The sequence below is a fragment of the Prinia subflava genome, chromosome 9 (genome assembly GCF_021018805.1).
Source record: "Prinia subflava isolate CZ2003 ecotype Zambia chromosome 9, Cam_Psub_1.2, whole genome shotgun sequence".
In the NCBI taxonomy this organism is placed as follows: domain Eukaryota; kingdom Metazoa; phylum Chordata; class Aves; order Passeriformes; family Cisticolidae; genus Prinia; species Prinia subflava.
Window position 1 is genome coordinate 24,004,658 of NC_086255.1, and position 23,248 is coordinate 24,027,905.

At 42.3% G+C, this 23,248-nt stretch overlaps 1 protein-coding gene across 4 annotated transcripts in view; it reads left to right on the top strand.

Annotated features, from left to right (window-relative positions):
• The window catches only part of LOC134554879 (L-threonine ammonia-lyase-like), a 42,097-nt gene extending 22,146 nt beyond the window's left edge, over positions 1-19,951 (top strand). For all 4 annotated transcript variants that reach the window (XM_063405947.1, XM_063405946.1, XM_063405948.1 and 1 more), the window contains 8 exons: positions 873-1,114; positions 5,144-5,309; positions 5,755-5,851; positions 6,722-6,797; positions 7,466-7,591; positions 8,785-8,952; positions 9,262-9,319; positions 17,008-19,951. In XM_063405947.1, coding sequence (XP_063262017.1) covers positions 873-1,114; positions 5,144-5,309; positions 5,755-5,851; positions 6,722-6,797; positions 7,466-7,591; positions 8,785-8,952; positions 9,262-9,319; positions 17,008-17,106 — 1,032 coding nt within the window. In that variant the 3' untranslated portion in view covers positions 17,107-19,951. The remainder of the gene's footprint in view (positions 1-872; positions 1,115-5,143; positions 5,310-5,754; positions 5,852-6,721; positions 6,798-7,465; positions 7,592-8,784; positions 8,953-9,261; positions 9,320-17,007) is intronic.
• Positions 19,952-23,248: the final 3,297 nt, after the last annotated feature.

Sequence of the window (23,248 nt, forward strand, 5' to 3'; positions counted from 1 at the left end):
AGCCCTGCTTCATGAAAATGGAGCAGAGTTGAAGATAAATTTACCTCTAATCTCCATGGAATCACAGTGTTTCTTGTCTTTAGAATCATTGTACTGGACACAGCATGTGAACAGAGATAGGTGTGAATGTAAAATACTACTTTATTTACAGTTGGCTGATCTGCTGGTGAAATTCTTAAAAATGTTTGAAACAAAAGCTTGCAAAATGGGAACATCAGCATTTTCCTGAGACATTAAGATGCAAGTGGTTTTATGTGTACTGTAGTTCTGATATGTTGAAATCATCAGCTCTTGAGCGATGATGAAATTGAATTACAATGAGTGATGACAAAGATCTGGATCACCAATTGATTTTGTAATGAATTTTGGTTTTCTTACACGAATAGCTTGTTTATCATTTGTCATAGGAGGTTGTTGCCATTGTCATAGGAGTCTCTGCAGTAATAATTGTTATAATAGGCATGAGACAGCAGCCCAGAGCAGTGGTTATTCCTGCCTTTCGTAATAATATAAATCAAATCTTCTGTTCAAAGGAAGCCTGAAGTGAAATAATTTCATACAGGCAGAGCAGAGATATCAGTTCTGAGAGACCAGATATCAGCTCTTCTGTGGTCAGTTGGGGCTTTTCAGCCCTTTCCAATGGAACAAGAATTGAACCCAGAGGAGTGCAGGCACAGGGATTGATCTTGTGCTGTTTTATCTTTGTGTGTAAACCTGAGATCACACCAGACGTGCATATACTGTACCATAACATCACAACTCAATCAGCCAGTAAAGACAAAACAGGAAGTCAGATCATTAGAATGGTCCAGGATCGTATGGGACAACTGTGTGACACTGTACAACGAGCAATAAGCACCCCTGTTTTTCAGGAGCAGCAAAGAAAAGGGGTGATCGTGGCTGCGGACAGTAACTTCTCCATGGCTGTTGCCCACCACGCCTGCGAGCTGCGCATCCCCGCGTTCGTGATCGTGCCCACCAGCACGGCGCCGGCCCGCGTGCGCACGTGCCGCGAGCACGGCGCCATGGTCATCTCCTACGGCACCACCGCCAAGGACGCGCAGCTGCACGCCAGGAGGCTGGCACAGGAGAACGGCTACCTCTACCTCGAGGAGTAAGTGGGAGCCAGCCTCGTCAGGGAGAGCTGATTAGACACTTGCACAGCTCTGCAAAAACAGTTTCATTAAAATGTTATCACAGCTCCTCGTACCTGGATATGGACAGTTATGTGTTCCCAGGCACAAATCGTGTCTTTCTCTAACAGCTGGGGATGGAGACCAAAATGAAATACTCTTTGCTGTCCCTAAATTAGGCAATTCTGTGATTAGGACCTAATGGCTATAGGTTAATTCTTCAGGAACACTGTCAGAAAGCATGAAGGCTAGTGTTCATTTCTGGTCTCTGTTTGAAGTTAGGTGAGTAAAAGTTAATCTTTAATGCAAAGGGTCCAGTGGGATAGTGTGGAACAAGAGAAGGTTAATGAGGTTAATGGTCTAAGATTTTGACATACCTGGTGTGAGGAACAAAACTGATACTGCCTTGAAAAAAAAAGATTGAGAGACTACTTCACACATACATTTAAAGTAGCTAAGGTTGACCATAAATCTAAACTTGAGCTATTTGAGGTCACTGGACAAGGCAAATCTAAGAAAAACATAAATAAAACAGGCAAACCCACTTAGAACTGATACCTTTTCCCTTTTCTCTTTAGTCTCTGTTGTCTCTTATGCATCCCTCCCTATATTTTTACCTTTCTTCCAGAAAGATTTTGAAAAGCACCAAAGGATTAATCATTAACAGTGGTCCCTCTGACACCCTGAGCTGGAGTGTTATTATCCCCTTATGATTGCTGCTTCTGTGCAGGTTTCATCCTGCTCCTGGTGTGTGTATGGCATCTCCTGCAGGGAGTGCCCGTTCCCCTCCAGCTCCTTAAACACAGTCATGATGAGTGGTGTTGCCTGGAAAGAAGATCCCAGAGGGAGCAGAGCAGAGGAAGTCCTCACGTCTTTCCCAGCTGGTGTATTGGGAAGGCAACACTACAAACTGTATGGTTCAACTCTTCTGTCAGCTCTGCCAGCAGCAGTGACACACAGGGCTGGTTCGTGTGCCTGGCCTGCCACCAGGGGCACAGTCTTGGCCCAGACTGGGATTTTGGTGGGGAGTGAAGTGCCCTGAATCCCAAAGAATTCTAAACACTTTTAGACTCCTTTGAAAACCACAGTTTTCCATAACTTTGTGATTTCCAAATTTCTGTCAGCCATTTTTCCAATTGATGTTAGCTTCCACCTGGCTTGCATCAACTATCATGTTCACACATAAGAACTAAAGTATGTGATTGTAATTTGATGTTTAATCTTCCCCTCCTCCCTAAATAATGATTTAAGTTACATAAGGTAGATATTCTCCAGGTTCAGGAAGCTCCAGGGACACTGCATATGTAGAACTTGAGCATTCAACACTGAGGAACTCTAAATGTACACAGTACCATTGATAGCACTCTGATTTGTTTCAGGTTTCAGGTTACAAGAAACAGAAATGTTCAATCTGTGACTATGTTTAATTAAAACCTCACAGATGCAATTTTTCACTGAAGAAAAAAAAAAAGGAAAAAAAACCACCCCGCTTCAATTGTTTTCATAATGGGATATCTGAAAAATATTTTGTTAGGTGTAGACCTGAAGAGATTTCCCAGTGTAATGCATGCCTTTAGGGTTAGCCAGTCCTCTCCAGTGTGGATCTGACACACACTCTTGTCACTTGCCAAAGCTGTTTGTAAAATGCCAGCTGATCTCCCACGTGTTAGAATGGGACTTCCAAAATGTCATTTTATTTCAATTGAATTCCAGCTTGGATACAACCCCTAGCAATTTGGTCTCTGGGTCTCCTCACCCAGTAATTGGTTCTGCCCTTCCTGGGGCAGACACTGCGTGTCTGGGTTTGGCTGTACCTGCACGGGCAGTGCCCTGCAGCTGGGTGTGTCACTGTCAGCTCTTCCCATTGCTGGAGTGCAATTACAATACTGTGTCATGGAAGTGACCATGCAAGAATTCAAATGATGAAGGACACTTTTTACTCAGTTGCAACTTCCTGGGAAATCCCAGGAAGGAAATGTGATTTTTCAAATTGGAATTCAATCATTTAGTCTGCCTAATTGCTGCCTAGGTGCCATGAAATTTTTACTAACTACAGGGGTTCAGGACCTCATTATAAATGCAATGTGACTATTGCCAATAACTAGCTCAGTACGTCTGGGAGGATGTGAGAAAGATTCCTTGGTGAATCAGGGAGGAAAGAGTGCTGCAGGTTGAATTACACGCCTTCCTTCCTTGAGAGCCCATTTTTTTCTTGTGTAACTCCATATCTAAATGCTGATCAAACCTGACCATTTGTGACCTGGTTAGTCTGTTTTACTCTGGCCAACAGACTCTGAGCCCTTGGAACTGATAGGAGCACAGCCTTCTAGCTGCCACACCAAAACTTCACTGGAAAACTAAAGCCTGACAGCCCATCTTTGCTGATGTACCACATATTTCAGAAGGCAAATATCTCAGTTTCTAGCTCTGGCTCGAAAAATGCTTGTTTCAGTCTATAGTCTTTAGAGTTATCTGCCCTGATCCTTCATTTTGCCTCAATGGCTTATGATACTCAGAGATTTGTTTGCTTTCAAAAAGCAAAAGTTATCAGTCACAATGCAAAGAGAGTCACCCATTTTGTTATAAAAACTGACGGCTGATCAGTGAACTGATGTTTCAACTGGATGTTAGCAAGGAGAACAGGATCTGAAATATTGATTCAAATTGCTAACAGCTCTCCATGGCCAGAGCAGTCTCATTGGACAGTTTTAAGTTGTTAGAGAGGCTTTATTCCTTCATTGACTATCCCAAGCCTTCATTCATTTTTGCAGGTCCACTTTTACCCCATGTAACTATGGCAGGGGTAGCTCCATAAACTCAGATCTGAATCTTATTTGGGAATAAGTCTCCAGAATTGTTCAGGAGGCCAATGATATATTTTATCACCTATAAGAAGGAGGAGAGAGCTCCTTCAGTATCTTGATAAAGACAGTAAATACAAGGATTCAGTTACTCATTCCACTATGATTTCTTGCCTTTGGCTTTGGCTGTGCAACAGGAGTGGAAGTTCATTAATCCTATCCTTTCTTATGTAATTATATAGACCTTTACCCTGAGGAACTTTGTGTCTTGATATATATGTGAGGTAACTTCTCAAGGCCTTGGTGTCCTCACAGGAATTCTGTGCTCCTAAGCTGAGCCTCTCTATGCCTAACAGTAATAAAAACAGTTTCCTAGTACCCAAACATCCTTGGGTCAAGGAAATCAAGCACAGTCTTTGGATCTAAAATTCTGTTTGCCAGAGAAAGCAGAAAGTACGGATAGCTCATATTGGTTTTCTTATATATAGTTCTAGATTTGCCTCATTGCTAACTCGTAAATAAAATGCAAACCAGCTTTTAGAAATAGATCTAAGTCAGTCATGTGACTGTAGAGTGGAGTTTTCTTCAATTTTTTGATGCTGCTTCTCCCTATTCTTTATACTACATTTGCCTGAAAGTATTTTACCACTGAGTATTTTGGCATGATTAAATGCTTTGCTTAATGCAAAGGTATCAGATATTGGCCCTGCACTGTGGAAAGATAACTCTAGCAATCTGTTTGGTATTTGTGAGGTTGAACACACTGCTTAAATCTCATGAAAATTTCCATTCATCGCAAACACTAAATCCACTGATAAGTAAAGAGGGGATTTCTTCTTGAGGCTTTGCTTGTAGTTTGGACTGCAACATTTAAAATTTATGAAGCTAAAGGAAGTGATGGCAATGGAAACATGACTTCTCTCTGCCAGTTCTATAAACACCTGATAACAATGGGAGTTAAGTGTTTTGCAGTCTGAAGACTCTTTGAGGGGCTTGTCTACAGCACAAGTTTTCTCCCAGTGGGCAGCAGCATGCTATGGTCCACCTGGTGGCTCTGTCCTGTTTGCATCACCTCCTCCCCTCACGTGCTGCTGATTTACTCTCACGTTTATCTTTTTTCTGCTCAACAATGTCTTGAAAGTAGCAGATTGAACTATTACTGCACTGACAACTGTGACCTCTGCTGACCTGTGCCCTTCCATCCCACAGGGAGGACAGTGCTGTGTACCTGTCAGGCCTGGGGACCGTGGGGCTGGAGGTGTACGAGCAGGTGCCAAAGCTGGACGCAGTCATTTTCCCTGCAGGAGGCCACTGTGGCTTGCTGGCAGGGTCAGCTGCTGCCCTCAAACACCTCAACCCACACATTTCTGTAATTGTAAGTTGCCTTTCACCTATTAAGCATTGTGTTTGTGTGGCTTTCAGCACAGCTGTTTACAAAAGACACTGGTATCTAGTGACACTTGCAGAGACTGCCTGTGCTGGGGACAGGAACTATCTGATCCCATGGGCTTTGCCTCAGAGAAGAGCCTGTAAGGACCAGGGAAGCCCCACTCCCTTGACTGTTTGGCTGGATTTAAAAGAAAAGTATGGGAAGGTTTTTCCTAAGCAAATAAAATCCAGTTCTATGTTTTGAAGTAAGTTCTTGCTGAAAAAAATTGGTCCTAAGTAAGCCACAGAATAAGTTTAACAGAGGCACGGTTGTTTCACAACTTGAAATTAATTGTTAATTTGAAGAGGAACTTTCTGTAGGTTTTAGTATCTACTTTGGTGGCAACTTATAACTGGTTCAATAAAAAAGTGACAACATCTCTCTTCCTCAGGGAGTAGAATCTGAAAGTTTCCCAGTATTGCAACAATCCTTAAAAGCTGGCCACCCAACTGATGACCAGGCCTGCAACAATCATCACTTCTATGGAGGTGAGGAAATGCAGTATTCTTTTGGAGGTAAAATACAGGTTCTAACAGATTTCTCCAACTAGATTGTTTTGTTATTATTTCAGTTTAAACATATTTTAGGGGAGTTTGCTGGAGTCAGAATTTAGTTCTTGCTGAAAAACCAACTTCTGCCATGCTTCCCCCCCCCCCCCCCGACTCTGATGGGGTAAAATACTATTTCCAGTGCACGTGAATACTTAGAAATATGAGAGTATTTATCTGAACATTGTGCTTACAGGCAGCATCTAAACCAGTGGAGTCAATGAGTAAGCTCTTGTGTAAAACATTAATTTGAGTAAAGGCAGGAAAATGATGCTGTGCTTAAACATTTAGACACAAAACTGTTCTCAAAATGAAAGTGCTTATAAATGGTACTGTTGTTTCCATATAATTTGCTAAAAAAAACCTTCAACTGTTAAGCAATTTAAGAACATCCTGTTTGCCTGATGTTCAAATCTCTGGAAGTTTTGGATTAAATGGGAGTTTTATAAGAAACTTCTAATTTCTGTTAGTTATCTCTGCCTGTGTCTGCACTCTTAGCCAGCTGTTCTGCTGGACCAAACAAGGCCAGTGCCATGAAGCACTGGGCTGCAGGGTCACTCTCACCCTGCAACAATGCCAGAGAAGTATCAGAAGTTTCTTGAAGGGATCCAAAATGGCAAAATCTTCTTGTGAGATTTGTTCTTTCATTACCAAACACATTTCTGTCACATGAAAAAAAATCAAGCAACTTAAGGTCATGTAGCAGCAGTGTGCTGCACTCATTGAGGCCACAAACCAGCCAGGACTCTAAAAAATGTTGGATATGTCTAAAGCAGCCAACTTCATCTTTTTGTCTTTTGAAATCTGCAGATGTGAGTGGAGTTTGCTTTGGCAGCAATTCTTTGCAGCTGACTGGGAAGCTTGTGGATAAAGTTGTTGCTGTGAGGTAGGTGAAAAAAAAAAACAGTGAAATGAGTAATACTGGATGGACATGGTTGTATATGAAAAATGTGCTCTACCAGCAGGCTGTGGTGGTTCTGCATGGGCAGTGGAAGCAGGCTGGCAGGAGCTGCCATCATGTAGAGCCTGGGGGAGTGTGGGGGTGAGGTACCTTTCCTTCCAAGAGGGGCACTGAAGACTGAACCCAGACCCACACACCACAGAATCACAGAGTATCTCAAACTGGCCCATGAAGGATTATTATCAGGTCCAACTCCCAGCTCCTCACAGGACTACCTAAAACTAAGATATGACTAAAAGTGGTGTCCAAACTGACCCTTTGGCCAAAACCTCACCTGCCACCACTACCTGGTCATTCTCCAGGTTTGTCCATGACAAACCACTTCTAAACCTTTGCAAAAAGGCCACATTTGTGGAATATACTTATTAGAAGGATTTAGGTAATATTTCTAGTAAAAAAGCCATCTTATCTTTCAGTTAATAACGAGTCTGAGATGTACATTCACCCCCTGCACCACAGCATTCTGTAACACCACCTTGGGGTCATGTGTATCTGGGTGGAAGGCAAGAACCCAGTTACACATAATCATATTATCTTCGGTTTTGGGAGCTCTTTGGATCTGATTTGTTCTGACCCAAGTCTCTTGCTTTCAGGGAGGAGGACATCCTCATTTCGATGCTGAGACTGCTGGAGTATGAGCGAGCCACGATTGATGCAGAAGGGGCCATTGGACTTGCAGCAGTGGTGGCAGGGAAGCTGCCTGAGCTGAAGGGTAAAAGGTACAGCAGCTATTGGAAACAGGGAACTGTAGCAAAAACATGGGACTGAGCACCTTGGTCCTAGCAAATGGTGAAAATCTACCTGTTCTATGGGTATGTGTCAGGTCCTGCCCCTGAACTGGCAAGGGGCTCGTCAGAGGCAGAAACTTCAGACTGACTAGACTGGTCACAGCTGGTAAGGCTGTGTTGAATCAGACAAATGCCAGCCTGGAGACCTGACAAATCTTGTCCCTTTCCTCAGTTCTCAGGTATTTGGGGAAAAGGCAGTTACAGCTCCATGTGGCACCTGCCAGGACAGTGTCCTGCTCTTGTCAGCCTGTCGTGTCCTCTTGTTCCACTTGTGGAGTCCAGCCCTGTCTGTGGGGGACAGGAGCTGGGCTGTCTGCTGCAGTGACCCAGTGGCACCTGCCTCGCAGTCCTGAGAGCTGTCCACACAGTCAGAGGGATTATCCTTGTGCTTAGTGTTGAACCTGTGGCTAAGTGCTGCCTTGCTGCTCTCAGCTCGAGGACTCAGCACTTAAGTGGATTGGGCCTTGGCTCAGGTCATGGTCCAGAATGTATTTAAACATACATGCCCTCAAGACAAAATTTCTAGTGCACAGCATTGTACACTAAAATACTGCTGAGGCAATTCCTCAGAAGAGGGTGACAGTACACGTTTCAGTACAGCTAAAATAAAAGGGAAAATGCAAAGGTTTGATCTCAGAGAGGCTAGGTTTGACTCTGCAGAGAGATTTTCATAGACTAATCATGTGGCTCTTCACTTGCACTGCAAACATTTCTGCACTCATTTTTCATGTGATGAATTTAACCAATGGTTGCAGAAAGCCTTGAACATACACATTGTCTGATCAATAAGAGGCTAAAGCTTAGAACTTCCAGGGGAGAATTATGTCAAATTTTTACAACTTGAAATCTAGACCTACAGTTCTCCAGCTAATTATCTCTAACAACACTCAAATCTCCAGGAAATGCAAAATGAAAACAAAATTTTAGAAGAACTAGTGCAACCAACTTCTGGGCCTGCCCTACCTGCTCACAATACTGAGAGGCAGGAGCCCTCTGACATGTAATACTTATTGAGAGAAGGTTCTAGCAGACATTAGGCTGATATTGAGACAGTGTTTATGATTTATGGTTCCTTTACACAGGCAAGTGCTAATCAAAACTCCTGTTTTTCTGACTGTTTTCAGAGTGGCAGTTGTTATATGCAGTGGAAACATGGAATTGCATTTGCTGCAACAGTGCATAGCTCGTGCCCTGACCCTGGATAACAGAGTGTGCAGATTTTCCCTTGTGGTTTCCGACTGCCCAGGAGACATGTCAAAGCTACTGGAGATTTTGGCTCGGGAAGAAGCAAGGTAAATCAGACTAATAGTTGGGAAATATAATCACAGACTAGCACAAAGATTATTAAAGATTGGGAAATGTTTCCAAATATCTCCTAAGCCAAGTCTGTAAGTAATTAATTAATCAAAGCTTTTGTTCTTGTTGTATTGCAGAGTTTTGATTTCCTTCATTTTTATTCCAATCTGAAAACACCTTTGTAGTTTACAATTGTGTCTAATTCAGAAAGAAGGAAAGATATTTACTCTCCAAACACTTACAGAAACTGTTTTGCAGTGACAAAGGATTGTTGTGATCTCTAATTTGTCCCTTATTCGATCTAGGGTTTTGGATATCAGACAAGAACGCACATTTGTGACGTCTGAGCTCTTCACTGTCCAGGTAAGATGAGATGCAATTTCAGTTTCTCTAATAGCACTGGCCTCCCCTGGTTTATTCTGTTTTTCTGTCTCTTTATGCCTATGTCGAAGAAGTCCAACAGAGCGTGCAGTGTCACAGATTATTTCCTCTGTGTTATGCAGCTTCTTGCCAAACACTTAACAGATATAAATAACACAGGACCAGTTTTACCTGCTGTTGCAACACCCTGGTGAAGTACTGCAGGTGTCTATTGCACTGTTGCTGGTATGAACCCTCCTGACATGTTTGGCAGGGTGCTGGAGGAGGTGAGCAAGCTGCAGCATCCATCCAGAACTTGAAGAGCCAGCTGTGTAGGCTGGCTGTAATTGTCTGACATGCTTGCCTTACAGCAATGTAGAGAACACCCTTACTTTGAAGGAATCCTGGGTTTTAACTAGGGACTCAGTTTTGTTTCTTATCCACCAAAAGCACAGAGGAAAGCCCTTGTTGAGTACTGGATGCAGAAACAGTGAAGAGGTGTTACCAGCTAATGGTTCTTTTGTCTCATGGTGTATCTCTCATTTCAACTGGTTTGGCAAAGGTGTGGTCCCACTGATTTCACGCTGTCGCTGGTCAAACTAGAGATCTTGGCTAAACAGGCTCATAATTGGGGTGCAGATGTGTTACTGGGCAAGCAAGTTCTTTGATTTTGGCCTTTAAATTTCACTTCCCGCCTGGATGCAGAAGCCTGCTCAATATTTTCACTTGCAGATATAAAGAAGAGGTAGATTAAAGATCAATAGTACATGATATAATCAATACTCTCAAGTATCTAGGACGTAACCCACATTGTTCTGCAGTGTGCCATAATGATAGGCCAGCTCACTGCTCTGGGTGATCTGGAGATAGCGTGACCCTCCCTGCACGAGGTGCATGAATCCCTCACCGTGACTAACTTAGCTCTGGAAACGCTTTCCACTGAAGGCTAGACTGTAAAAACCTGTAACTCTCATAGAGTTTTCAATGCCATTTTTATGGAGTGAGGCTTGTAGTTTTTATTAATGCTATTAAGTAAATTAAATTAAATCTACTGTATTAGGTGGGTTTGGGTTGGGTGTATTTGTTTATTTGTTTATTTGGGGTTTTTTGTTTTAGTAGAGGGGTTGCCTTTTTTTTTTTTTAAGTTTTGTTTTTTTTAGTTTTTTTCACTTTTAGTAAATACAGGCCTTGAATTAAAACAGTGCCATGTGCTATCCTCTGCACTTTAAACACAGTGTATTTTCACTGACTGTCCACTTCAAGAATCTGACAGTGTTGCACAAAGAGGTTGAAGGGAGGAATTTTCACCCCTGAATGATTTAATTGGATATTAGATTTGCATGATGGCTTTCAATCAGTGTGGGAGAGGCTATCGGATAGTTAGGTGTGAAGTACAAAATAATGACCCAGATGTAAAGATCTCTGTAGGCAGCTCTATCTGGTGATATCTAGAGAAACTTTCTTTGAAAATTAAAACACATGTAATCAAAAAGGGTAAAATATAGAGTTTATATCTAAGCATCAAAATGAATTTGCTCTATCCAGGTACAAGAAATAATACATATTTTCATAGTAAAGCTGATACGTGTGAGGGAAGTTTTGGTTTTTCCTTTGTTGTTTCTAAGAGCCAAAGATCTGTGTCGTCAAAATTTTTGAGCATTTGTTATGTAAATCACCACACATAAAATAAAGCATGAATTCAAACCTGGATCAAGAACCGAAATTACCACCTTGTGTTGTACTTGTGGTAATAACAAGAAAGGCCTTGCAGCTGTACCCATTTCATTCTGACTTTAATGTGCACTTTTGACTGTGGATATGGATTCAGTGTCTGACAGGACAAACCAGTGAGTACAGATGCTGATTTGAAACATTGAATCTGTCCTGTCAAGATTATTGCCTCAGTGTTTATTCATCCTTTTAGATTTACCCTTTTATCTCCAAAGATGAGAAGCTTGGGTTCTAGTCACTTATCAGGATGATAGAGCTGCTTTGGTTGGGAGTTTTTCACTCCAGTGCAATGCTTTTCTATGTTAGTGTTTGTTCATCTAGTGCACACTTGGAACACTGTGGGAAAAGCCTTGCTGATAGTCTGATTTCATGAGAAAGTAAGGACTTTCTAAAATGAAATTTTATGTTCAAACTACACTTCTGGAAAAAAGACTTCTGGAACATTTTACTGGCAAAAATGAGAGTTGTGGTGTGGTGTTTTTTTACTAAAAATAAGAAGGAATATGTCTATATTAGAGTAAGAAGTGCCTTGTGCAGAGGGATCAGTTGCTTGTGTTCCTTGGAATATTATGGGAGTTTCTTTGGGATTCTTCCTGCTCATACCTCCAGTTTAGATTCTCTTCCCTTGTGACTCATTCTGGATTTCTTTCTCGCAAAGACTACACCCTAATTCACTCTTACCTGTCTGATTAGGAAACTACTTCCAAAGTCCCCATATTGAAATAAATAACTCTTAGCAAATCAGACGAATAACCAGTCTGGTAGGCTTCACATTTTACAGCTGTGGAAGAAGGTTAGGTGACTGGGACTATCTAGACAGAAGAAAGATCAGAGCTAATGAAAAAAATCATCTGATATCACCAGTTAACTAGATACAGAGATTGAAAGGACTACCCAATTCTTGGGGGGAAGCCACAACTCACTTCTGTGAACTTTCTCTGTTCTCCATCAGTAATATTCCTCAGATTCAATTGGGACAATTTATCATTTAAATTGCTTCCATCTGTAAACCTCTTTAAAACCATTTAAGTCCCTTTAATTTCATATTACTATTGGCTTAGAGAGAAGTCAGTGAGCAAAATCAATAAGCAACTTACTAAGGTAAGGACATTCTTTGCTTCATAAAGTAGATCAGCACCTTGCCTGCTTAATAAGTGTCTAATTTTTGGACTTGGGTAACCTAGTTGAAAAAAAATATCTTTGAGCTCATCAGTTTTCTAGAAAAGTCTTCTCACCACTGGAACTACAGCATAATAAGGCTGGCAGGCCCAGGAGGATTCTGTAAAGTCTTGAATTGCCCCAGCAGCTTTTCAGTGGGAGGCTTTGCACTGCAGTGGTGGCAGTGCTCCCCCAGAGCTCACTCCTGTCTGACATTATGGGTTGTCTGGTCAGTTCACTTCAGACCTGTTGGGAGCTTCACTATGCTGTGGTTTTGAAGAACTTGGAAGAGACTGGCTGTAAAAAGAACATCTGCCACATTACTTCTCCCTCTTGTCTGTGCATGAAAATGCTAAATCATAAATCAAATATTTCCTTTTCTTTTCAGTAACATTGCACATTCTCCCAGTGGTGCTGGAATTCCTGGCTTTGGGTGGTGTAATACCTTTTTTTTTTCCCTCATACAGTTCATTCACTTCAGGCTAGAATTCAAGAAATTATTTTAGTCTGCTCTGGTCAATTTGAATAAATGTGTTTGGGCCAACTTGCATTTTGTAAAAGCTGGAAGGGAATCTACTGGATTAGAGTCCCCAGTTGCCAACATATTCCCTGTTGTTGCCCTGTGCAGCAAATACACAGGAGCAGGCAGCTGTACAGCTAAGAAGGATGCTTTCATTCCCAAAGCATTTCCTGCATGACCCTGGGCAAGGCTCTGTTTCTGTGCTCCATTCCCCAGTTGCAAAGTGGAGACACTGGAGAGGGAAGCTCAACTCCCCATTTCTTCTGAGGCCCTCCAGAAGAATGTGGTGGTGTTCTTCGGTGGCATTCCACAGCAGGCTGTGGGACAGAGTGGCCTGGCCCAGCTGGTGGCTCTGGGGAGGCTGCAGTGCTCCTGGCATTGTCACCTGCCTTACGAAACGCGGCCGCAGCTTGTCCCTGCTCGTGCTCACCCACCCGAGTGCAGCAGCTGCCAAAAGATAAAGATAAGGGCTCAGCTTGCACAAGCACCTACAGCTGCTGCACTCGTTCTCAAGCATTCCACTGCTCTGGCCTTGGGGACAAGCTGGCAGCGGATCCCCAAACCATCAGCTGAGCTGCTGTTACCAAATAACCTGTAATGTGAAGTAATCTACACCGGGTGTTTACCAAATAATTCAGAAAATTGCCCAGTTGTTGATTTTTTAAAAAGAACCCCCTTTTTCTAAATATAGGACTGAAACCAATGTGTATAAAGTTTTTGCTCTTAACTCCAGTGAGTTTCATGCAAACAAACCTATAATGTTGCTAAATGTGGTGTACCATGAATGCTAAATTATGCAAATCCAACAACAATATCCTAGGATGATGAATATGGTTTCTAGAATTAAAGAAGCAGAATACAAAGGTTCAATGGATGATTCACAGTCATAAAGAACTGCACTAGTTACTTAGGATTAGCTTTACATGGAGCCTGGAAAAGCACAAAAGACTGAAATCTCTTGATTCAGCAGTACTACTCACATTTCATCTGCTCTCTAACATTGGCTCAGTGTGTCCACCCACTATTTTTATTTGCACACACAACCTACAGATAGTAGGCATCAGGGAGCTGAGAGGCATGCCAAATTCATTTTAAAAATCTAGAAAAATACGATCTAAAAGGGGAAGTGCCTCCATTATGAGAACTTGCATTTAAAAGGGAGTAGAGGTGCCCAACCTATTCAGCACAGAACTTTACTAATTTTTTCCTTTTGTGAAGTTATGAAATTTCCTCTCTTTGGAATCAGTGTAATTCCTAAAAGAATTTGGATTTATGCATCTGGATTTTAGTGTTCCACAGCAATAACTTGTAATCAAATTTTCCCTTTAAGTGTTTTTTAGCCTTTGTCCTGCTTCCTCAATTATTTCCAGTCATTAAATAAAACCCACAAGCCATCAATATTCAATGAAATCACTTCTCTCTTTAATTACTTGTAGCTCTGCTCTGAAAAAACTCACAGGCTGACTAAACCTTTTGGCTGAAATGTATCTTTACCTGTCACAGGGAATGGAACTTTAAATGCAGTAAAAGATCCATCTGGCTGGTTATTTTAATGGTCTGACTGAACCAGACATTTGTTTAATTAATTAATTAATTAATTAATTATTCCAGCAAAGCTATCATATGTAGGAGAGAAATTCATAAAATGCACTCTGTTGTTGGTGGGTTTGTGGGGTTTTTGATCCTCAGCAAAGAAAGGTGTGCTGTGCACAGCTGGCCCCACAGCCAACAAGAGCTCTGCAGGTTCCAAAGTCCCATGCATAGCTCTTAGTGAGTTCTGAATATTTCAGTATGAATAAGTTTAATGTAAATTTTTCTCTAGTCGTCACAAGTTACATTGTCTGGTGTACAAGGAAGATCAGGCAATAGGTTCTGTCATTTATTCTTAAATAAGACCATTTAAGGGCACTTACTCTTAGGTCAGGGGTAGCTATGCAGCCTCCTATAGCGAGTGGTACTGGGGTGCTTCTGCATCCACACAGAACACAACCTCAGAAACCTCCCTATCAGTGTGAGGGTTGCTCTGTTGATACTTGTGTAAATTGTGTGTCCCAGGTGAAGCAGGCACAAGAGAACAGTTTGTGAAAGTAAAACTGCAGTGTAAATTGGCTTCATCTAAGCAAGAAAATAAATTCTTGCCTTCCTCACTGCTGAGATCTGTAGTTGTCCTGAGGTGGTGTGTGATTCTCTCTTCACTCCTGCTGGGATCAAATGTTCTCTATTCCTCTCTTTGAAAACTGGGAAAAATCAGGTGAATTTCTGGGGTTGTTTTTTAATCACTGCTGTTGTTATTACTACTTTTATGATACACTATGGCATATCTCCCATATCAGCTGCTGGTTGTGGTGCATGCTTAGAACAAAATGACAGTGTTTATCCAACCTGTTCACAAGCTGCCTGGCTCCAGTCTAGTGAGGTCAGCCTGGTTTCCATCAGGAGCAGAAAGGAAAGGGCAGAGAGGATAATTAGCCATAAATCAAAATGCTTCCCCATGCTTCCTCCCAGGGCAGAGCAACAGCTTGCTGCCAGACATTCAAGGCTGAATCTCTCACATCCAGACTGGTTCCAAGAACAGCAATTGATTTACTCAGGACAAAACAGGCATGATTACTATGGAAGAGGGAAAATCTTGCTTTTTTACATTACATACTCTCTGTGAGATGCATGTGTCCCCTTGAAGATATGACTGCAAAGCTTTAGGGATTTTCTATGAACCAGGGAATGGATAATGGGTGTTTGGTACACTGGTGCTCTCAGGTACTTCTCCCAGTCGTGTTCTCTCCCCTTTCCTCATTATTGCTTGCCCTCTATGACTGTCCTTCTCCTGAGATTAAATCCCACTTTTTTGAAGAAGAAAGAAATTAGCATTTAATTTGCATTCCAAAGAACCAAACAAATAGAACTATGTGCAGCACAAGAGGCGAAGAATTACAAGACCAGATCAGAATTGTGGCTTATTTCATGATGGATGTTTGAGAAGCTGTAGCCAGTTTTCTAATTAAGTGAGCTATGACTATTCAGATTAACTTGGAGTGTCAGTGTTTTATATTTTCATTCAACAGTTTTGCTAAAGGTTTCTTGTTATTTTAAGACAGTTCCAGAAAACATGAACTCGAAGTTCTTATTTAGAAATGTCTTTGTAAGCAAATTAGAGTATTTTTTGCCTTGTTCTTTTCTAAAAGGGGTGCAGCTCTGACAGGAGCATTTTGACAGGGCATGTCTGGAGCAGCCCACCATCAGGTTCTCATGGCTCGTGTTTCTCTGCTCTCTGCAGATTTGCCTGTTACAATGAATTCTCTGTAGCTCCTCTGTGACTCATCTTGGGTCCTTTCCTTGCTCGATTTTCATGTTTCTGTGAGGTCTTTTTTCCACATGGCACTTCTAACACCAGGGATTATTCTGCTAACAGGACTAGCAGTATTGGAAGTCTCAAACTGTGAAGTATAATTTTCCTTCTGCACCTTTACATTGGTTCCTCATCTTTGCCAGTGCTCAGGCTTTCAAGTGATGGGACTGAGGTGTGAGTATGCAAAACAGAGAGATTATAGAAAAACTGAAAAAATGCAATTGAAGTTATTATCTTTAGTGGCTACATGACAGGGTTTCAATAGTACCTATGGAGGCAAGTGAAGAATTCAAAAAATCTATCAAGATTAGTTTTGTCCAAGATGTTTTATTAAGCAGCAGAACAACCATAAAAGAAAACTAGAAGTGATGCAATAAGCAAACAAAAAGCAGAATGAAGCAAGAAGGTGTGTGAGACAAGAAACCAGCCACAATACTGCAGAGATGATAAAGAACTGGGGTATAACTCCATGACAGACAAGAGAAGGAGAATATAAATAGCTTGGAGGATGGAGGTTCTGGAACAAACACTGCTAGAAATATGGAAATGTGGTGAGGTAAGAGTCAGAGGTGACTGAAGTGGCAGCAATGCCACGTACATATCCCAGGGAATGGAAAAGAAAAGCTACTAACAGATGTCTTGAGGGAAGCCAAGAGCAGAGAAGTACCTTGCCCAGAAGATCAGCCTCTCTTATTTAACTTTGAAGGTAATAAAGTAGGGTTTTTGGACGGTTTTTTGGTCATGCAGATGGGTTGGAGGAGCCCCAGATGTCTGCAATGTCTGCAAAGTTTTCTTACCTGCATAGAGAGCAGATGTGGGGGCCAGTTTTTATTTTGAACTGGTTGGTTTTATGAGTCTGTTTTAGGCTTAAGTTGGAAATGGCTGTGTCTGAGATTGCTGCCATGCCATCAGGAATGGTCGTGATTCTTTTCCCAGGTCATCTGCACTGTGGAGACCAGAGACAAGCTCCACACAGCCCAGCTGAGGAACGCGCTCTTGGAACGCTACCCCACCACGGCCTGGACCGAGCGGTGACGGGCACGGCGCCGCGGGGGCACCAGGGCCTCTGACAAGGATGCTGCAGAGCCCCACTCTGGAGGCTTTCACAACAAATATTATCTCTCAAAGCTGAACACTTAGCAAATAGCTTCAGGATATTTATTTCCTGCTCAAAATGTAGTAAATGTCTTTGGGGAAAAAAGTTAAACGCACAACTTTAGTTTAGCTAAGGGAAGCTCTTAGTGTCTGCTGGTGTTGGAGTTCCTCAGTTCATTATCAGCTGGCTGCCTGGATTTTAGCTAGTTTGTAGAGTCCAGTGATATTCCATAAACAAAAAGGGAGAAGGCATTTCTCTTTACATCTGATTATAGACCTCTCAAAGTCTTTTGATTTTGATGCCCCTTGTTAAAGTAATGCAGCTCCTTCTGCTGGACTTAGCCACACTACAAGTACAGAAATTTTCTGTTTCCAAGCCAGAAGCAGTTTTCTGTTTGCTAAATCTGCTTCAGGAGGTGTATATTTGTGTGTGGGGTTGAACACACTTCTGTTCTGATCTTTTCTACCATGTGAGGAAAAAGTTATGCTAATAAAAGGCGATTTATACACAGACGAAAAACCCTTGGAAGATAAAAGCTAAAATAATATTTTTTCCCAAGGGGAAATGATCCTATTTGCAAAATAAAATTCCAAAATATTTTGCAGAAATTAAAAAAAAGTTTTAAGTATGATTAGAGCTCATAAAGAGAACACAAGTGTATTTCTTGCTTCTGCTTTTGGAGACTCAGTATAAAAAGTAGCATATAAACTGGCTTATGTTGCTATATAAAAAGGGGTCTTTCTACCCATGTGAATTTTGTAACTAGCAGTCCACTGATTATCTCTGTCTAAAGCAGACTCTATCCATCTCACTTGACAGATTAAGCACACTGTTAATAGTGACATACATTTAAAGACTACATACAAATAGCCAAAGGCAGTGCTGGGAGAAGAGGAAGCCTAAGTCTTAGGCACATGGCTAATGCAATTAACAAAGAACACATTGACCTAAATACCATTTTTATCACTACAGGCAGAGACCAACTAATATTATAACACTGTGGGATGGCAAGAAATGTAAGAGAAGTTCAGGCCCTCTGCTGAATGTGCACACAACACAGTTGTGCCTTTTCATTTGGGCAGAATTTAAGCTCTGGGAAGACTTTATAGTACCTTCCAGTACCTACAGGGGGGCTGCAGGAAAGCTTCGTGGGACCAGGGGCAATGGCTTTAAAGTGGAAGAGGGCAGATTTGTGTTAGGTACTAGGAAGAAACGCTTTACTAAGAGGGTGGTGAGGCACTGACACAGGTTGCCCTGTGTCAGAAAAGTTGTGGGTGCCCCATCCCTGGAAGGATTCAAGGCCATGTTGGTTGGGGCTTTGAGCAACCTGGTCTAGTGAACAGAACTCCATGACAGGGAGGCTGGAACTAAATGGTCTTTGAAGTCCCTTCCAACCCAAACCATTCTGTGGTTCCATGATCCACCTCTCTCTGTAGCTTGTACAGGCAAGATGGGATGAGAAGGGCAGCACTGTGGCTGTCTCTGCAGTATTATTTTTCTGGGGAGTAATCTGTTTGCTCCTTCTTGTTGTGGTCTACAAAAGAGCAGGAGTACAGAGCCTGACAAATGGTGGACAAAAAATAGAGGTTGACAGATTTGGTCTGTTTTTGGAAGGACCATACTGGTTTGCACATGGAACTAAAAGTGATTCATGCCCCAATGGTTAGTTTTGTTCCCTTCTTGCCACCCAGAATGATGGGTGTAGGCCTTGGTCCTGTAAATCACAGCTGTGTCCTGTCACACACAGCTCCTTTCTCCACTGTCAGAAGAGTTTAAGAAATCTGTGTGGAAATAGATGACAGAGTCCATATTACATGTTTGCAGCTTCCATTGGAACAAGAAATGAAGCACATCACCAAAGAGCAGATTTGGGGATGGAAATCCATCATAGACAAGGGTCTGATTACCCTCTCACCTTTTTGGCAAAAGTCTCAGGAAATTTTGAGGATGTTTCTTGTGTAGGTTTCTCTGGTACCTACACAAGAAGAAAATGGAACTTTATAACCAAAGTTCTCAGTAGAGGCCAACAGGTTCTGCTGTCTGGATATTTGGTTTAAAATTTTGTATTATCCTGGGTTTCATTGTTTTAGAAGCTCAGAGCATGAATAACTTCTTTCCTGATCAGCGGGAACTGCATTTAGCAGGTCTTCACAAACCTGGGGCAAGAAGACGTAGCAGGTAGAGCAACCAAAAATCAATGCATCTGAAATTACTGTATGATTTTGGAGTTGTGTTTGGGGTGGGGGAAGGAAGGTGATGTCCAGAAGATGCTTAAAATGTCAAACGTGCTATTTGCAATTTTGTTTTATTTTTATTGTTTTAAGTATAAACATATTTTAAAGTGTAAATTGCTCTTCAGTAAATAAACACTTTATATGTGAATATAATAATACCAGATATGTTTTTCATTCTATATTGCCTTTATTGAAGTCTCATTGGCTTAAAAGATAAAATTAAGATCTTCCAAGGGAAAAATAATCCTCAAAATGAGACATTTAAATGAATGTATGCTTGGAAACAATAATGAAATACTTGTGCTGCTAACCTTTTCCTTTTTGAATTATGAAGTATAAGAAGATCTATGGCATTTCAAAGATCTAACAATGTGATTTTGAATGTTTTATTTAAAGACCTATTTTTATATAGAGTGTTATGTACCTTGAAAAATAACTTAAATGATTATGTAAGAATTTCACTAATGGTTAAATCAGAAAAATATAAATCTCAACATTGTATTTATTTGAAAAATAATTAAAATTCTGCTATGCCACCTCAGCAATGAAAGGTTTTTCATTCTCTTGTGTGATACTGATAGCAACCTCACTTTAAAAAATCAGAATTAATATTTTTCTTTTATCTGTCATTGACAGTGGCTTGAAATCCACACCATTCATGCGAGGGGAGAGCTGTGAGCTGCCAGGGGGGAGCTGGGCAGGATGGCTGCTCTGGCCTGTGGAGTGGCAGGGGACACTTGTGGCCTGCTCCCAGCACGGTGGAGGCCCAGCAGGGACCCTCCTCAGTGGCACAGAACGAAGAGCTGTGTCCTGCCCTAGCCCTGGCCGTGCCCGCCCTGGCCCTGGCTGTGCCCGCCCTGGCCCTGGCTGTGCCTGCCCTGGCTGTGCCTGCCCTGGCCCTGGCTGTGCCTGCCCTGGCCCTGGCTGTGCCTGCCCTGGCTGTGCCTGCCCTGGCCCTGGCTGTGCCTGCCCTGGCTATGCCTGCCCTGGCCCTGGCTGTGCCTGCCCTGGCCCTGGCTGTGCCTGCCCTGGCTGTGCCTGCCCTGGCCCTGGCTGTGCCTGCCCTGGCCCTGGCTGTGCCTGTCCTGGCCCTGGCTGTGCCTGCCCTGGCTGTGCCTGCCCTGGCCCTGGCTGTGCCTGCCCTGGCCCTGGCTGTGCCTGTCCTGGCCCTGGCTGTGCCTGCCCTGGCTGTGCCTGCCCTGGCCCTGGCTGTGCCGCCCGTGCCCCTGGGCAGTGGGGGGCTGTGGGTGCAGCGTGTGCCTGGGCTCAGGTGCGTGACAGAAGTCCTTGAGATGGCCTGAGTCAGCTCTCAGGGGTTCTCATTGCAATCACCATGAATTTTGGGGAGCCAGCCCTTCAGTTCCAGGGTGCAGAAACCGCTGGCTAAACACACCAAACCAAAAGCTGAGCAAACACACAGTTGTCTCCAGAGCAGTGAGATGCCTCCACCCAGGCAGTTCCACTGGAGCTGTCCTAGGCACACACTGCAGGGGCACAGCACAACTTCTTCCCAGGACTGATGCAAACAAGGTGCATCTTAAATTGAAACAAAATCTCTTCCCACACTGATTCCTTATTTTTTTCAGCCAGGTCCTGTTAGCTGGGGATTAACATCTAAATCTCTGCCAGTACATGTTTTTGCAGCATCAGGAGCAGTTTATCTCCCCATACAGGTGACAGGTCCTCACAGGCAGCACCTTGCCTTCTGACCTACTGCTTTTGGGAGATTCACCAGCTCTCCATCCCACAATGCTGTAAGTGCATTTGACATGTTATTGTTAAAGTTTTGCTAGACCCAAACACAGGCATGTGGTTTACTGAATGGAAAAGTAAACTACAACACTCTGGGGTTGGGCTGCAATTTTTGCCAGTCATTTATTGGATGGCCTTGGTTCTCCTGTCACTTTCTCTGCAGTTTATCTGTAAGCAGTCTGCCATGTATAGGGTGGTAAAGTTTGTAGAGTTTTCTTATATTATAAATCTTTGCTTTCATGTGTTCCCAAACTTTTGCTACATCTCAAAGGAGGAAGAATCCTTCACTAGATTGTGTCCTCCTGAGCTGATGAATTTCCCATTGTTCAAAAGCATTTATTTATTTTTTTTAGAAAAAAGCTGCAGCAAAAACTGGTGGAAGTATTTGGAAAATATTCTAATAAAATATGAATGTTTTGAAGTATAAAAGTATATATATCAATAATGATCAACATCCCATACAGCTAAGCCCATGCAACCGGTCAGTCTGAAGAAACGAAGAGTCCTTAAGGACAAGCCAGATCAGGCACATCTGACATCTGCATCCACACAAAGGAAATGAGGGGCTTGTCCTGTGCTGTTGATGTCTGGAAGCTCCTCTAAATGCAGGTACTCTGATCTACTTCTGATTTACCAGCCTGGTGTTGGGGGGACAGGGGCAGACTGCAACTGTGAAAATCCTGATCCCTCATGCTTTTGAAATTTTGAAGAAGGATGTGGTTTTCCTTTTGATGAGAGGCCTGGAGTATCTTTAGAAGGACATTTTAAATTGTGTAATTGCTAAACTTATAAACTGGTCACCCTGTGTATTCCCACAAGGGTCAGCTCTGTGGTTTTCCTTTGTGAAAATGGTCTCAAAGAATGCTGATCAATGATACAATAATGTTCCTTACAACTCTCTTTCCCCCTCTCCCTTCCTTCTTCCCCTCCTGCATGTGCTGTAGGTATGTTTGGAGTTGCAGGGGCCATGTAAGGTCTAGTACAGTATGTGGATTGTGCCATATTATTACTGCTCTTCTGAGGAGCAGGAGTAAAGGAAATACTGAGGGATTTTGCTTCTTTTGCTTTCAACAAGTTATGGTAATTTCTTGAGCTGTTCATGTAGCTCTTGCATAAAGAGACTGTACCAGAATGGCCACAAACATCAGACTGCGGGACCTCAAGGGTCTTGCCTACAGTGGTGGAATTCACTGCAGACTCCATGGCAGTGATTGAGGAGCCCACTCCCCCAGCTTCACCAGGCCATATTAAATGTCCTTAATTAACCAGCACTTGAGGATTTCCAAAGCCTGGCTCAGTCGACTCCTGTTGTGTTCAGAAAAATCTAGGTCAGCGTGAAAAAGAGGCAAAGCAAGACAACCTGTCGAGATTCTGAGAAAAGTTTTTCATCACTCCCTCACAAAAGTCAGCTACAGCCCTGAAGGCTTTAGAAGTAGCTCTTGAAAATGGGTGGGAGACCTCTCACTGCTGCTCTTCGGGCTCAGCAGTGTTTCTGCACTGATGCTGCATGTCCTGATCTACACAATCACATCTCCTCAACAGAGCTTGACTTGAGCAGTGATTGGCCAAACATGCTGATGTGGATCACTTGCCTTTAAGGAGTAAATTACACTCATTACATATATTATGATTTAAGGGTGAAAATAGATCTGGGTGGTTTCTTTGTTTTCTTCTGCAACAAAGCTACCAAGCAACCACAGCATAAAAGTACTGTTCTAAGTGATGTGGTTGTGACATATGAAATTCTTTTGATCACCAATGCAGGTCAAATAAATAATGAATGGGGGTGGGTTTTTATATGTCTAGAAAAACCAGGCATGGTTGCTTTTAACTTTCCTTGCATCTACTTTACATTGTTAATATACTGCATAGCCATCTTGCAGTTTGCTTTCATAGCAAGGGTTGGGTTTTTTTCTTCTTTCCAATTTGAAATGGATGTCTAAACATTTATTTTTCAGTGCTGTCACCAGCCTAGTTGGTAGAAATATCCATCCTGAAAAACCTTTATTAATGTCATCTTAGCTTTCTTGGTGATTTATCTTCTTATAAGCAGTCTCTTAGTGGTCTTTTTCAAACGTAAAAGCTCTTCTGTGTG